General features: G+C 45.8%; 1 protein-coding gene across 1 annotated transcript in view; it reads right to left on the reverse strand.

Moving 5' to 3' along the window:
- Positions 1-12,573, reverse strand: part of FECH (ferrochelatase) — a 35,895-nt gene extending 23,322 nt beyond the window's left edge. Inside the window, exons 1-3 of the mRNA XM_055559526.1 lie at positions 12,414-12,573; positions 6,521-6,647; positions 44-163 (exon numbers count right to left, since the gene is read on the reverse strand). Coding sequence (XP_055415501.1) covers positions 44-163; positions 6,521-6,647; positions 12,414-12,459 — 293 coding nt within the window. The 5' untranslated portion in view covers positions 12,460-12,573. The remainder of the gene's footprint in view (positions 1-43; positions 164-6,520; positions 6,648-12,413) is intronic.
- Between the last annotated feature and the right edge of the window lie 2,151 nt (positions 12,574-14,724).

The raw sequence follows: 14,724 nt of genomic DNA on the forward strand, positions 1-14,724 counted from the left end.
GCACAGGTAATGGATAAAGGACAGGCATCCACACGTATCTTACTTTTGGACAGGGAGTGTCATGAGGTCTTGATCCAAGAAGAGTCTCTGAAGGAAGTCCTGAACTTCTTCGACGGTTTCCGGGCCTCCCATGTTCAGCATCAATATTCCAGTCTTCGGCTTCCTGCATAAAACAAAAGGTAACAGTGGGTTTGAAGTACTTCTCATTTTCCTCTAAGGTAGACTCTTGGTTCAGCCAGCAGACTCTCACCTCGGCTGTCAATGCAAAGACGAAAACGGTGGATGGCAGGTCGCGTCACGGCCGTCGCGGTCAATGCAAGGGGCCAGGTCCGCTCAGTCCCAGGCCCGGCTCAGACGCTGACCCTCACCGCCTAGCTCCACCCCGGCCCCTAGACGTCCCTGGGCGCCCAGTGTTTCTCTATTAAATTGCCAGCTCTGAACAAAGACCCCATTCTTTGGGGACTGAGGGTCAAAGTATAAACCTAAAATTGTCCTGAGGAGGAAACTCCTGTTCACAAGACTGCCTCATGACTACACAGGTTACCTGATCTCTCCAGGCTTAAGTCTCCTCGTCTGTAAAACAGACAGGTTACTTGGAGGATTAAGCGGATAACATGCTCAGTCATTTAGCACGAGCCAGCACGTACGGTAGGTTCCATTCTACACAGCAGAGCCGTGGCTGCTGCTGCTGCTGCTAAGTCCTTCAGTCATGTTTGACTCTGTGCGACCCCATAGACGGCAGCCCACCAGGCTTCCCGTCCCTGGGATTCTCCAGGCAAGAACACTGGAGTGGGTTGCCATTTCCTTCTCCAATGCATGAAAGTGAAAAGTGAAAGTGAAGCCGCTCAGTCGTGTCTGACTCTAGCGACCCCATGGACTGCAGCCCACCAGGCTCCTCCATCCATGGGATTTTCCAGGCAAGAGCACTGGAGTGGGCGCCATCGCCGTCTCCGGCAGAGCCGTGGGCGTCCCTGTAATTTTAAACCTCCACAGTGAACTACTAGCCCAGTTCTCTTTCTAAATAAATACATCCTCATTTATTCCCTTCTCTTTGGTTAACTATTATATTATTACTGACTTAAGTTATTCCCTGCTACTCCACTTCCTTCTCCAGAGCCTGCCTGGACTCCTTTTCAGGGTCTCCTGCTGTGATGAACTACATTTCTCACTTTCCCCTCACCTCTCCACCCTTCACCTAAAACCCAACTACTTGAGCAACTCCTACAAAACACCGGTCTAAATTACTCAAGTTGGTTCTGAGCTAAAGAATCAACCATTACTGAATGAGCAAAGAGAAACAAAAAAGAAAGTCAAGCAGCTTCTGGGACCTTTTTTAAAAAAACGACTGTGCAAAAATCCAATATGTGCACAAGGTTAGGCAACCGTTACAGCTTTCTAATTCCTAAACATTTTCGTCGCCCTCAAAAAACTCTCATACCCGTGACAACTATTCCCCATTTCCCCTGGCCCTCACCCCTGGCAACCTCTAATCTGCTTACGATTTGCCTATTCATTGAAACAGAATCATTTCTGGCCTATTGGCTTAAATAATATTATATGTGGTTTTCTGTGTCTGGTTTTTCACTTAGCATAAAATTTGCAAGGTTCATTCATGTTGTAGCACGAATCAGTACTTCTTTCCTTTTTGTTGCCAAATAATATTCCATCATTTGGATATCCTCTCCACTCACTCTTGATAAAATGAGAAATAAGCAGCCTCACATTTATTTAAAACGCCATTATTACAAATGCCGAGGGGTCTATTTTCTCAGTCTCCTACGCCAAAACCACCTCCAGTTAACACAGTGACTGCAGCAATCCTGCTGGGATGGCTCTCATTTGGAAGATTGCTCGTATAGGGTTCTAAAGCTAATGATATGATGACAGTTTAATTGCAATTTTTTAAAAAGTTTCAGTCGTGTTTGGCAATCATCTTAGGCAATAGAGTGGGTCAAATTTATACAAGTAGAAACTGTTTTCTTGATCGAACACACTTTAGATGGACGAAGTAGATATCTGAATTCTCGGCCTAAATTTTCAAAATAAGAACCAATCCCTGGGGAAAGGGAAGAGCTGCATTACAACAAAGTCAAAGATTTTCTCATTTAGACCCCACTGTATAGATTAACCATGGTCACTTTTCCCACCATTGTCTTAGGCCAGGGTTTCTTGACCTCAGCCCTGCTAATGCTGGTAGCTGGGTAATTCTTTGTTATGGGGCTGACTTGTGTATTGTAGGAGGTTAGTAGCTACGTTGGCCTCCAGGTACTAGGTGGTAACAGCACATGCCACACCCCAGCTGTGACAACCAAAAACGTCTCCAGTTATTGCCAAATATGTCCCAGGGGACAAAAATATCCACTCCCCACCCTCTGTTCAGAACCAGTATGTTAGAGAAAGGGGGTTTAGTCTCCTTTTACCAAACCAAACAACGACTTTGAAGTTACTGTTCCATAACTTTTCCACACCCTCTGACCAAAAGTCGTATCAATGAATTAACAAACCTGTGTTTAGTTTTCTTTTCTTGATACCTGAAAATTTCAGATTCATTATATTGTGAAACTGTAATATTCCCTTAATCTTTCTACTTAGGCCACTGGTGTTCTCCTGGGATTCTGTCTTTCACCCTCAAAAAGCTGTGACTCACAATAAATTAAGTGCATTTTTCCGTGGATTGCTGCCAGTTAACAGATTACTGGTTAAGAGACTTACCTAAGCCACAGAGGGTATCAATGTGCAAACGGGATTTAGAACTGTTTTTCATCTATAACACCTGAGCTCAGAACAAGAGTGGTTTTAAATGGGATGTTACTCTGTCCTGCAAACCCATGTTTTTGCAAACCATGTTGATCTTATACATGAAAGAGACACACGATGTGAAAATACCTAAATACACGTGCACTTAATTCAGAACTGTGCTGTGCATGATGAATGGAGCATTAGAAAGCCCTAGTCTGACACCCTTTATTCCCAAACGTGAAGAGCAAAGCTTTAGTCAAGGGTCAACATCTCCTCTCCCCTCCAGACACAGCACATCTGAGACCAAGGTCTGATTGGCTAAGTTCCCTTTGTTTGAATGGTAAAAGTGTTCATGGCAAACATATTCAAAGTTTCTCATTTTAAAAGTTTGCCACATTCTGCCATTTATATTCTTGACTTCTCAAAATAGAAGGTTTTTCCTTTGAACTGTTAATTGGACAAAACCAAAATTGAAGCTCATCAATTAATAAAGGAACAAAATAATTCTACTCTGCTGTATATAATCGGCATCAAGATAAAAAAAAAAATACAAATCCCAGCTCTTCATTAAATCCCCTAGATGTAATTGGCCAGAGGATCTCTGCTGCCTCTAGAACAGGGTTTGGCAAACTCCAGTCCATTGGCCAAATTTGACCCCATGCTCCCTGACTGCTTTTGTAAATAAAGTTTTATTGGAATAGAGTTCCATTCATTTGTTTGCATATCACCAGTGGCTGCTCTCACATTGCAGTGGGAAAGGTGAATAACAGTAAACAAGACCAAATGGCCCATGAAGCCAGAAAAATCACTCCGGGCTTTGCAGACGGATTTGTACTGTAGTATCGTCTAGTGCAGTCTGAGCACTAAGCAACACAAGGCCTTCATCATATCTGGCATCAGAATGACTCACAAAGACACCAATTCATTGTCGTTGTTCAGTTGCTAAGTAATGTCTGACTCTTTGAGACACCATGGACTACAGCACTCCAGGCTTCCCTGTCCTTCACTAGCTCTTGGAGTTTGCTCAAATTCATGTTCATTGAGTCAGTGATGCCATCCAACCATCTCATCCTTTGCCACCCCTTCCTCCTGCCTTCAATCTTTCCCAGCATCAGGGTCTTTTCCAGTGAGTCGTCTCTTCACATCAAGTGGCCAAAGTAATGTAGCTTCAGCTCCAGCATCAATCCTTCCAATGAATATTCAGGGTTGATTTCCTTTAGGATCAACTGGTTTGATCTCCTTGCAGTCCAAGGGACTCTCAAGAGTCTTCTCCAACACAATTAGAAAGCATCAGTTCTTCAGTACTCAGCCTTCTTTATGGTCCAACTCTCACATCCATACAGGACTACTTGAAATACCATAGCTTTGACTATATGGACCTTTGTCGGCAAAGTGATGTCTCTGCTTCTTAATATTAGGTCTAGGTTGGTCACAGCTTTCCTTCTAAGGAGCAAGTGTCTCTTAATTTCATGGCAGCACTCACTTCATTATTTCTCTTTTTTTTAAATGGTGACTTAAAAAAAATTTATTTATTTTTGGCTGTACTAGGTCTTTGTTGCTGAGCAGTCTTTCTCTAGTTGCTGAGAGTGGGGGCTACTCTTCAGTTGGGGTGCACAGGCTTCTCACTGTGGTGACTTCTCTTGTTGCAGAGCACAGGCTCTAGGCACACGGGTTTCATTAGCTGCAGGGCATGGGCTCAGTGGCTGTGGCACATGGGCTTAGTTGCTCCTCAGCATGTGAAATCTTCCCAGACCAGGGACTGAACCCATGTCCCCTGCATTATCAGGTGGATTCTTAACTACTGGAGCACCAGGGGAGTTCTATCATCTCTTGTATTCAAATACCAGAAATAACCAATGTGCTCTATACCATGGATAAATAAATCATGATTTAATAAAATACTCTTCAGTGAGTGAAAGTCGCTCAGTCCTGTCTGACTCTTTGCAACCCCATGGATTGTAGCCTGCCAGGCTCCACTGTCCACGGAATTCTCCAGGCCACAATACTGGAGTGGTTAGCCATTCCCTTTTCCAGGGGATCTTCCCCACCCAGGGATCGAACCCAGGTCTCCCACATTGAAGGCGGATTCTTTACCAGCTGAGCCACCAGAGAAGCCCAAGAATACTGGAGTGGGTAGCCTATCCCTTCTCCAGCAGATTGTCCCAACCCAGGAATCAAACCAAGGTGTCCTGCATTGCAGGCAGTTTCTTTGGCAGCTGAGCTACCAGGAAATACTCTTAGGCTATTAAAATAATGTAAACTTTTTATAGTTATGTGACAGTCATATTATTAAACAAAAACAGGAAGTTATAAAAATAATTTATGCAGCATTATCACATTTTGATAAATATATACTGAGTAAATATTAATAGGTATATGAGTAAATATTAATAGATACAAGTATAGAGACAAGATACTAGGTGGTGAGATGATCAGATTTTTTTCTCCTGTCTGTACTTTCTAAGATGAACTGATTTCTTTTCTATAAATATGACATAAAGTTACTTACTAGAATTTGGGAGTTTTTTAATTTTTTTAAATTCAATTTTAATCATTTAATCTTAAGGCTATTTATGTTGTTGACTTTGGCCACTAGGATAACATAGTAAAAAAATAATTTTTCTCCCAGGGTTCCACATCCAATCAGTTCTTCAGGTTACACCAAACCCTACATATTTAAAGCACTTTGTACTATGGCTGGGATGAGAAAAGAGGGGCAGGGCGGGCAGAGGAATGGCTTCCTGCTGCGCCTGCCCCAGGACACAGACAGCATCTGTACTTCCGGTCTTCCTCCCCATGGGTGCTCTTTTAGGAGGTCCAAGAGTCAAAAGGAGTTGACTTGGGGCCCCATCCTGGTGCCCAATCCCCAACAAACCTCACTTCCCTGCAGATGCTCAATCATCACGCCCAGGGTCACACGCGACAAAAAGTAACAAACACAAAATAAGACCATTTTCTTTTCAAAGCTGTAGAACTCCGGCAGAACAACTGGTCTACCAGAAAGGTCAGGGAGTTAATGGCTCGCAGCTACTTTCTTCCTCTCTTGCCCAGTGTTCAAGCGCGCTGCTCCCATCTGTGTACTTGTCTAAAAAGTGCCCGTTATAGTCTTCTAATGCCTCTGTACCAGAGGGAGACTTGAAAACAGCTGTGGCTTCTGATATTGAAAAGGACACTCGGCATCAACGCCAGGCCTGCTGACATCCAAGCTGCACACAGCAGAGGCAAGGGAGGGGATGTGCTTTGTTCTTTGATAAACTGTAAATCCTATCATGTTGTTTATAATTATGTTCAATGGGTTTGACAGTTTACTACAGAAATTCGTGGTAGATTAGTTATTCTTTTCCCTGCACAGGACATGTATTTCATAAGTATAATTATGTTAGGTTCATAAACACATTTCCAGCATACACATAATCTCTGTTACATGACATATTCCAGAACTAAGTTCCCGCCTGATTTGCAGACTGCACACAACTCTGTGTCCTTTAACAAAAGCCCTGTGGGATTTTTATTTGTCAAGCAGATCTCAATGAAGCTGGGCAAAAAAAGTTTCATTTTTAAAAAATGGAAAAAATCTATCAAAATTCAAAACAACTTGTAAAGCCTAAATTGGAGGTGAAATCTATAGTTTAACAGCTTTTGAAAGGAAGCCAAGAAAATAACATACGGCTTCTTACATACTGGGATTTCCCAACACCTCTCCTCCTAGGTAGCTGGTATCCACTGGTGTTTACGTCAGAAAAAAGGAAATCCTTATTAGTATGTAAAGTTGGACTCATACCTGTTCCCCGGCTGAGCCTGAGGCTTGGGGCTTCTGGCACGCTGGGCGGTTTCCGTGGCGGCCGCCGCTGTGGCCGCACCCGACTGGCACCTCCGTGGCTGACAGACCCTTGAGCCGCCATACAGCACTGTGACAAAATTAAAGTGGCAGCATGAAATCCAGCTGGAAAGTAATTTCTTTTGAAGAGGCCCTCAGAGCATAATTCCTGGATTTAACATTTAAAGGGATGCTACAGCAGAGGCGATTTCCCCAGCATTTCTCTGCAGGTTGGTGCAGGCTCTTAAGCCCCGTCTGAGGGGATGGGGTGGTGTCCCCTGGGATGGCGTATCACAGCTGCCTGCATGGAACCTTCTTGGAAGCCTCCTCTCCCTGCTTTGGCTGCCGGGTTTCATATGATCCCTCAAGAGAATCACTGCATGTTATGATGGCAACATGCTACTCACGAAGGTAAGGAGCCGGTAGAAAAAGTTCAGACCACTGATTAGAGTGGCATGCATGAGTGCTAAGTCACTTCAGTCATGTCCAGTTCTTTGCGACCCCATGGACTGTAGCCCGCCAGGCTCCTCTGTCCATGGGAATCTCCAAGTAAGAATACTGGAGTGGGTTGCTGTGCCCTCCTCTGGGGGATATTCCCGACCCAGGGGTTGAACTCACGTCTCTTATGTCTCCTGCACTAGCAGGCGGGTTCTTTGCCACTGGTGCCACCTGGGAAGCTGGGCCAGTTTTCCACACTGGCATAAATCTCATATCTACCTACGAGCCTTCTCCAGTACATCACTGGGACTGAGAACCCCAGGATTGAGCCTGGACTCTGACAAGCTGGGAGAATCCTTGTTTTCAAGGGCCGATGCTGGCCCTCCTCCTTCTCCACTCCACTCCACGGGGTATGCCATCTGTACCGCCAAGGATTCGTGGACTTCCAGAGCCGCCCCCTGCCCCGCACCATTTCTGACCAGGCTCCCAGTGCCCAGGACCCCAAACTCCCTGAGTCCAAAGCCTCACTTCCAGGGTCTGCAGGCCTCTTTGCGGCATCCATCCTTCTGAGGGTGGACTGTACCATCAGTATTAGTCATTCTTGACCTGAAGGGTAGCCAGTGGGTGGCTGCTCATGGGGTCGAGAGTGGAACTTGAACATGAGCACTGGAGTAGGCACAAGACTCTTCATCATGCCAGCAGGCCAGCCATGGAGAGAGAAGCAGGGAGGTCTGCCCACCAGAGGCAACTTGCTCAAGGCCCTGGCATTTACACAGCAACTGTGAAGAGTTCAAGAGTTCACCCTTCCAGCCATTATCAAGGTCTATTTGCCAGCATAGCAAAACAGAACATAAAACAGTCTGCTAGCTGGCTATATACGGGTCTTGTCCCAGGCACCTTAAGACTTAGTTGTGGGCCTGGAGAGTGGAGGAGGGCACAGGCCATACCCCGTTACAGCCTAGAGAGCATTCATCGTTAAACAACACGGAGCGAAGTGAAACGGAAGCCACGCAGTAGGTACTGAAGCTGGCAATGCGGGACAGTGGTTACTACCATGCCCCACGGCATACACATGACTTCCCCACCCCGTTCTCAAACCAGCAGGTCTCAAACCAACGTGAAAGCAATCTCCTTCTACCCTCCTCCCACTTACGAGTCAAAGGCGTTCTGGTGAGGGACTCGGGCTGTGGACCAGCAGGTGGGACTCTCGACAGTTCTGCCACTGACTAGTAACAGAACTGGGACTGGCTTGTAATCTTTCTGACCCTTACTTTCCCACCAAAAAATGATGACACCCTGCTATTCACAGCCTCCTGGTAAACATTACAGCAGGTAAGACCAGTGGAGTATTTTGCACAGCGCCTGAAGATGGCGCTAGCGGTAAAGAATCCTAGGCAGGTGCCTTAAAGACACCTGGGTTCGATCCCTGGGTCGGGCAGTTAGTTCCCCAGGAGAAGGGAATGTCACCCCACTCCAGGATTCTTGCCTGAAAAACCCCACGGGCAGAGGAGCCTGGTGGGCTACAGTCCAGGGGGTCACAAAGAGTCAGACACGACTGAGCATGCATACATACATATAATTAGTGCCCGTATCATTTTCTTTTGTGTCTAGAGCATCCAGGCTACACCTGCTCCAATTTTTTTTTTTTTTAATTTTAATCACCTGGCATGTCTATAAAACACAGGAGAATGGTATTTCCCAGCCAGTTAGATTTCCAGCTATCCAAATTGTGCACATGCTCAGCAGAGCTAATAACATGAGCTTGAGCCAAACAATCCTTAACTCAAAGCAGAAGTGCAAAGACTGAAATGCAGAAGTGCAACCCCACTCAAATGAAGCCTCGAACCAACTCCCATCTCCTTGTTTTAGCAAGCCCAACTCTGAACTGCATCATGAGACCTAAGCAGGCTCTCAATCAAGCACCATGTCCCCAGTTCCTTATACGAATGAGGTTATATCAGATTCTATGGGGTATCAGAATGGAAATTTGGCATTACACAATTTGACTTTTGGTACTGTAATAAGCTTTCCTCCCACAAACTTTAAAAGGGGATGGGGTGGGGGTGGGGGCAAAAAGGGGTGAGAGTCTCCAACCAGTACATTAGTATTTCTTAGAACAATTTGGGAGCTGGGAGCTTTTTGAGCTGCTACACTATGGTCATGCCCCTAACTTACAAAATTCTCTTCTCTGAGGTGAAACACATTCTCAAAGAAGGGTGATGCTGCTAAAAAAAAAATGGATCCTTTCTGCTCAGGATATAGGGTTAACACACCCACTTCTCAAGGACTTCTCTAAAACACTCCTATCTGAGTTCCCTAGTGGTCCAGTGGTAAAGGATCCCCCTGGCAACCCAGGGGACACAGGTCCCATCCCTGGTTCGGGAAGATCCCACACGCCTCGGGGCAACTAAGCCTGTGCACCACAGCTAGAGAGTAGCCCCCACTCACCACAACTAGAGAAAGCCTAGCCAGTGAACACACAGCATAGCCAAATATCAACCATCAATAATTTAAGAACAAATGAATAAAACACTCCTCTCCCCAATGATCTGAAGACTTTAGAAAAGCAGTGTGTCTCCTACTTAATGATTAGTATTAATCTATCTAAAGGAGTTTAATTATTCAAAGAACAAAATGAGACTTCTGAAAATACTCAGCTAACTGCTTGAGAGAAACTCAAAGGCACAGGTGGCATCATCTGGTGCAGGGAGTGTGTTCTGAGCTAGAGAGATCCAAGTAGAAATTTCAGACAGGACCAAACGAAGTTCTGTGCCAGTACTTCGGCAACTCACTGAGCTACTCCAAGCCTCACTTTTCCTCACCTGTAAAACAGTGATGAGGCCAAACTTTCAGCGCTCTTGCAACGATTAGGAAAACTTTTAGAAATCTATATTCAGCCCCAAGAACAGTGCCTGGCACAATGCTGGTAATTAATCAAGAAGTAATAACACTCAATAGTAAGGACTGGCCCGCCCATAAACTAAGACCAGGTAATTCTAACCCTACTCTTGGCATGGACAACTGGTCTACCTTTGGAAGGCCTACAGACAATAAAAGCTATAAAACCAAGGGACATGCAGAAGAGAAGATGGTGTAAGAAAACAAAACTTCATGAATTCCTGGACACACCAAATACATGACTTAAGACGTTCAGGAGTATTAATTGGTCCCCCAAAACCAAATTATTTAATATTTTGGCTGCCTGGGGCTGGTATACGGGAGAGTAGAAGCAAGGTGCACAAGTACCTAACGCTGCTCTTTTCTACCACATAAGAGATGAAGATTGTTTTAAAAGGTCCTTATAAATACGTGTATCATTTTAAAAATTAACAGAAATAAGGTTCTATGTTATAACTATTAATATGCACTTGGGGAGAAGAGGCTTAAGAAAAGAATTGTTATCTATCTGATATGGAGCCAAAATGTTCTAATGTATTAAACATTGATATGTATATATATTTTTATTATTCTAGATTTGCTTTTTTTCTAATTACAAAAGATATATATGCCCAACATAGAAAATTGGAAAGGAAAAGGCACAGAGAAACAATAGTTATTCTATCAACTTTCTAAAATATACATATACTATATACATATATACCAGGGAGCTTCTAATTAATTCTGTAATATGCTAAAAACACAGAATATAACATTTTGCTTTTCTACTTTGAGAATTCATTTTGAGAAATACTATTCAATTTTTCCTATCCCAGATGTTTATCCTTTCATATAAAACAAGATAAAGTAGTATGAAAATGAAAGTGAAAACGTTACTCAGTAGTCTCAGACTCTTTTGAGACCCCATGGACTATATAGCCCACCAGGCTCTTCTGTCCGTGGGACTCTCCAGGCAAGAATACTGGAGTGGCTTGGCATTCCCTTCTCCAGGGCATCTTCCCAACCTAGGGATTGAACCCAGGTATCCTGTATTGCAGCAGATTCTTTACCATCTGAGCCACCAGGGGAAATCAGTCTGTAATTCAATTGAACTTCAAATCTATTTCTGCTGTGGCTTCTGAATCCTTCCAGTTAGTTACTTATAACCTGGACAACAAAGCATTTAAAGATACTCAAATTGTTCTATGACCTCAATTCTAGAGCCTTGTCAGACTTTCTTTGCCCCTGGAAAAGGTCAGTGAAAGAAAAGACTAATTTGACACTTCTTTCAGCCCTGTTACTGGCACTGGGCTCCCTTTTCTTAAAAGATAATGTCTTTCATCTCGCACTGCCCTTACTGACCTGACCGTCATTGGACACTGCGTCCTAACAAAGGCACCTGTAATAACATATGGAGCTCAGAATGGACTCTCTCCACTCCTTCTCAGTAGGTGCCAGGTTGACAAATTAGGGAACTTCTTTTTAAAAAATTAATAAATCAGGTCTGGGTCTAATCAACATTCAAATGCACTAATCAAGCATCTTAGCAGGTGGCAGCCTTTTATGCAACAGTAACATTTTGAGGGTATCTATGTATCTACTGTGGGCCAGGCCCTGGGCTACAGCCTTTACCTGTAACCAGCTAATCTTCATGGCAAGCCTATGAGGTATTACCTTCTCTGTGTCTGGCAAATTTCACGCTGGGGTGAATGCCTCACTCCGGGATGGGGGAAGGGGGGAGGCGGGAGGTGGGGGGTGGGGGGCGGGCGGGGAGCGGGTAGAAATCGCAGGAATGCTGCAGAGCTAGCTAGTGTCCCAGCCAGGTGTGTCTGAACCAGGGTCCAATCGGCCCATCTTTTGGACGCATCCTACGTTCACCTCTGTATCAGAAACCCGTGGCGTTCTCAGTGGGTCTTATTTATTCTCCAAGTATCTCTAGGAAATACTAGCCCAGGCTGCCCTGGATTATTTATTCTCCAAATATCTAGTTTGGGCTAGAAAACTATTCCCCAAATATCTAATCCTGGGCTAGTATTTTCTAGCCCTGGAGTGGGTCCTGCTGCCAAGGACGAGTGAGCACCGGAGGTGCTGCCAGCGGCCAGGGCAGGGCAGCGATGGGCAAAGTGTGATCTCCGCCACCAGGGAGGGAAGCCCAGGGAGGAGCCCTCTGCTGATGTTCCTGACAACGATGCCAACGTTACTGTCTCTGCGGCGGGCCCTTAACGCAATCTGCCTCCCGTGCTCACAACCATCCTGCGGCTCTCATTAGTCGTGTTTTACAGATGAGATCCAAGACAGAAATTTCAGCCCCTGCTCACGGCCACCCACCTGACCCAAGGGGCTCCGGAACCCCTCCCCGCGGCCGCTCAGGGTCCCTGGGTGACCCACGTAGCCCCCCTCTCGCTCCTCCCAGGGGAGGCCCCCTTTCCGGATCCCTTCTCCGCCCCCCGCCGCCGGTCCGGGACGTTCCCCAGGCTCCGGGGCTCCGGTGTCCGCTGCCCGCTGTCCCCGCCTCGGCGGCGGCCGCCACGGCCCCACTTACACCGATCGCGGAGCAGGACGCCCGCAGATCGCAAGGCCGCAGCCATGTTTGCGCCGACTGAAAGCGCTCCCGGGGCGGGCTCGGCCCGGGACCCGGGTTCCTCCGGCGGCAGCACAACCAAGAACCCGCCCCGCCAACCGCCTAGCCGCGGAGCCCAGCACCAACCAGCTACGCAGCCCCACCGGTGCGGCAACGCCCCGCTACCGGCTGAACGCCCTCTCATTGGCTGGCGGGTGGGGAGGAGGGCGGGGTCAGGCGGAGACACGCCCCTCTGTCCGGCGGTTCCCAAAGCAAAGGCCACTGCCTGCTGAATTCCAAGTGATGCGTTCTGAGCTTTAGTGGTGTCCAACCTTTTCTGACCCCATGGACCGTAGCCTACCAGGCTCCTCTGTCCATGGGATTCTCCAGGCAAGAATACTGGAGTGGGTTGCTATGTCCTCCTCCAGGGGATCTTCCTGACCCAGGGATTGAACCCATTTCTCTTACCTCCCCTGCATTGCAGGCGGGTTTTTTGGTAGTGTTTTTGTTTTTTTGTTTTTAAACCACTGGTGCCTCCTGGGAAGCCCCAAGAAAGGGCCCAGGACTGTGCTATTGGCATCTTCCACCCCAACCACCAAAATGCTGCTCCGGTCGCTCTGAAAGAATGGGCCTGGTTGCAAGCACCCATCTAACCAAGGCAGGAACTGCAGGAAAGAACTTTCTTGACATTTCCATTACTATTGGTTACATAGGACAATGCTTTTGCCTCAGTGCTCCAGTTTTGTTGCCTAGTTGCAGCACAACTGTGCAGACCCTGTTTTATTTTGCTTTGAGAGAAGAAATTATTTTATGTCAGACATTCATGACATAATTATTAAGTTCCTCTGAGTATCTCTTTGCAGCAGAGTTTGACAGCTGGGAACCAGAAAGCAAACCTTATGCTGCTAACATAAGAGCATTAGGAAAAGTGAAGGCCAGTCCGGCAAACGCATTTTTTTGGACGGCTGGGACGGTGAGGTTCGTCAGTATCATGTCTGCTGACCTTTGCAAGGCGACTGCCAGGCCCCAAACCTGCCCACGAAACAGGTGCCCCCCTCATTTCTAGCCCTTCCTACATTCCCACACCTCTGCCCACCCTTCCAGTTCTTACCTTTAGTACATCTCCAAGTACAAGATCAACCTTTGGAACAGAAAGGTGTCACATACTATTCTTTCATTCACTGAACAAGTATTGAGCACCTACTGTGTGCAATGGGGAAACAGCAGTGAAGAGAACAGACAAGGGTCTTACATGGGGATATAGGGGAGAGACAGAAAACAATCACAATATGCACTATTTGGGGTAATGATGAGGGTTAGAAAGAATGAAGGGAGATGGGGGAGGGGAGCCTAGTGCGATTGAAACAGATGGGTCAGAGAAGTCCTCACTGACACTTAGGCAGAGACCTGAAGAAGTAAGGGGGCAAGCCATGTGGAACACTGCAGGAAGATGGAGTCTAGATTGAGTGGAAAACCAGTTTTCTGTAGCTAAAATGTATGCTTTTGATTAAATTAGTTTATTATTAAAGATAGTCCTTTTTATGGTTTCAAGCTCAGTGTAAAATGTCAAATTAAGTGGATTGCCTTTCATACTATGTATATCATCTTTGAATCAAGCAGGAGATGTTCACTGAGAAGTGGACACTGCTTTCCTATATGCTTGGCTAACTTTCCATTCTTAGGACAAAAATTACATGAGCTTAGTTTGGCCTTTTGGAGAAGGAAATGACAACTCACTGCAGTATTCTTGCCTGGAGAATTTCATGGACAGAGGAGTCTGGAGGGCTACAGTCCATGGGATAGCAAAGAGTCGGACATGACTGAATGACTAACACACTTTAGTTTGCTCTTTAAAGAGGTGATCTTGGACTTCCTTGGTGGTCCAGTGGCTAAGACTCCACTTTCCCAATACAGAGGGCCTGGGTTCGATCCCTGGTCAAGGACTTAGATCCCACATGCTTCAACTAAAGATCCCGCAAGCTCCAATGAAGACTGATTGCATTCCACAACTAAGACCCAGCACAGCCAAGTATTAATAAATAAATATTTAAAAAAAATTTTTTTTAATTTTTCTTAAATTTATTTATTTTTTTTTAATTTTATTAAGGTGGTTTTTGTAGATAATATAGTCTTCTACCTAAAGTGAAGTGAAGTGAAGTTGCTCAGTCGTGTCTGACTCTTTGCGACCCCATAGACTGTAGCCTACCAGGCTCCTCTGTCCATGGGATTTTCCAGGCAATAGTACTGGAGTGGATTGCCATTTCCTTCTCCAGGGGATCTTCCCAACCCAGGG

Source organism: Bubalus kerabau, chromosome 21, assembly GCF_029407905.1.
Source record: "Bubalus kerabau isolate K-KA32 ecotype Philippines breed swamp buffalo chromosome 21, PCC_UOA_SB_1v2, whole genome shotgun sequence".
NCBI classification, from domain to species: Eukaryota; Metazoa; Chordata; class Mammalia; order Artiodactyla; family Bovidae; genus Bubalus; species Bubalus kerabau.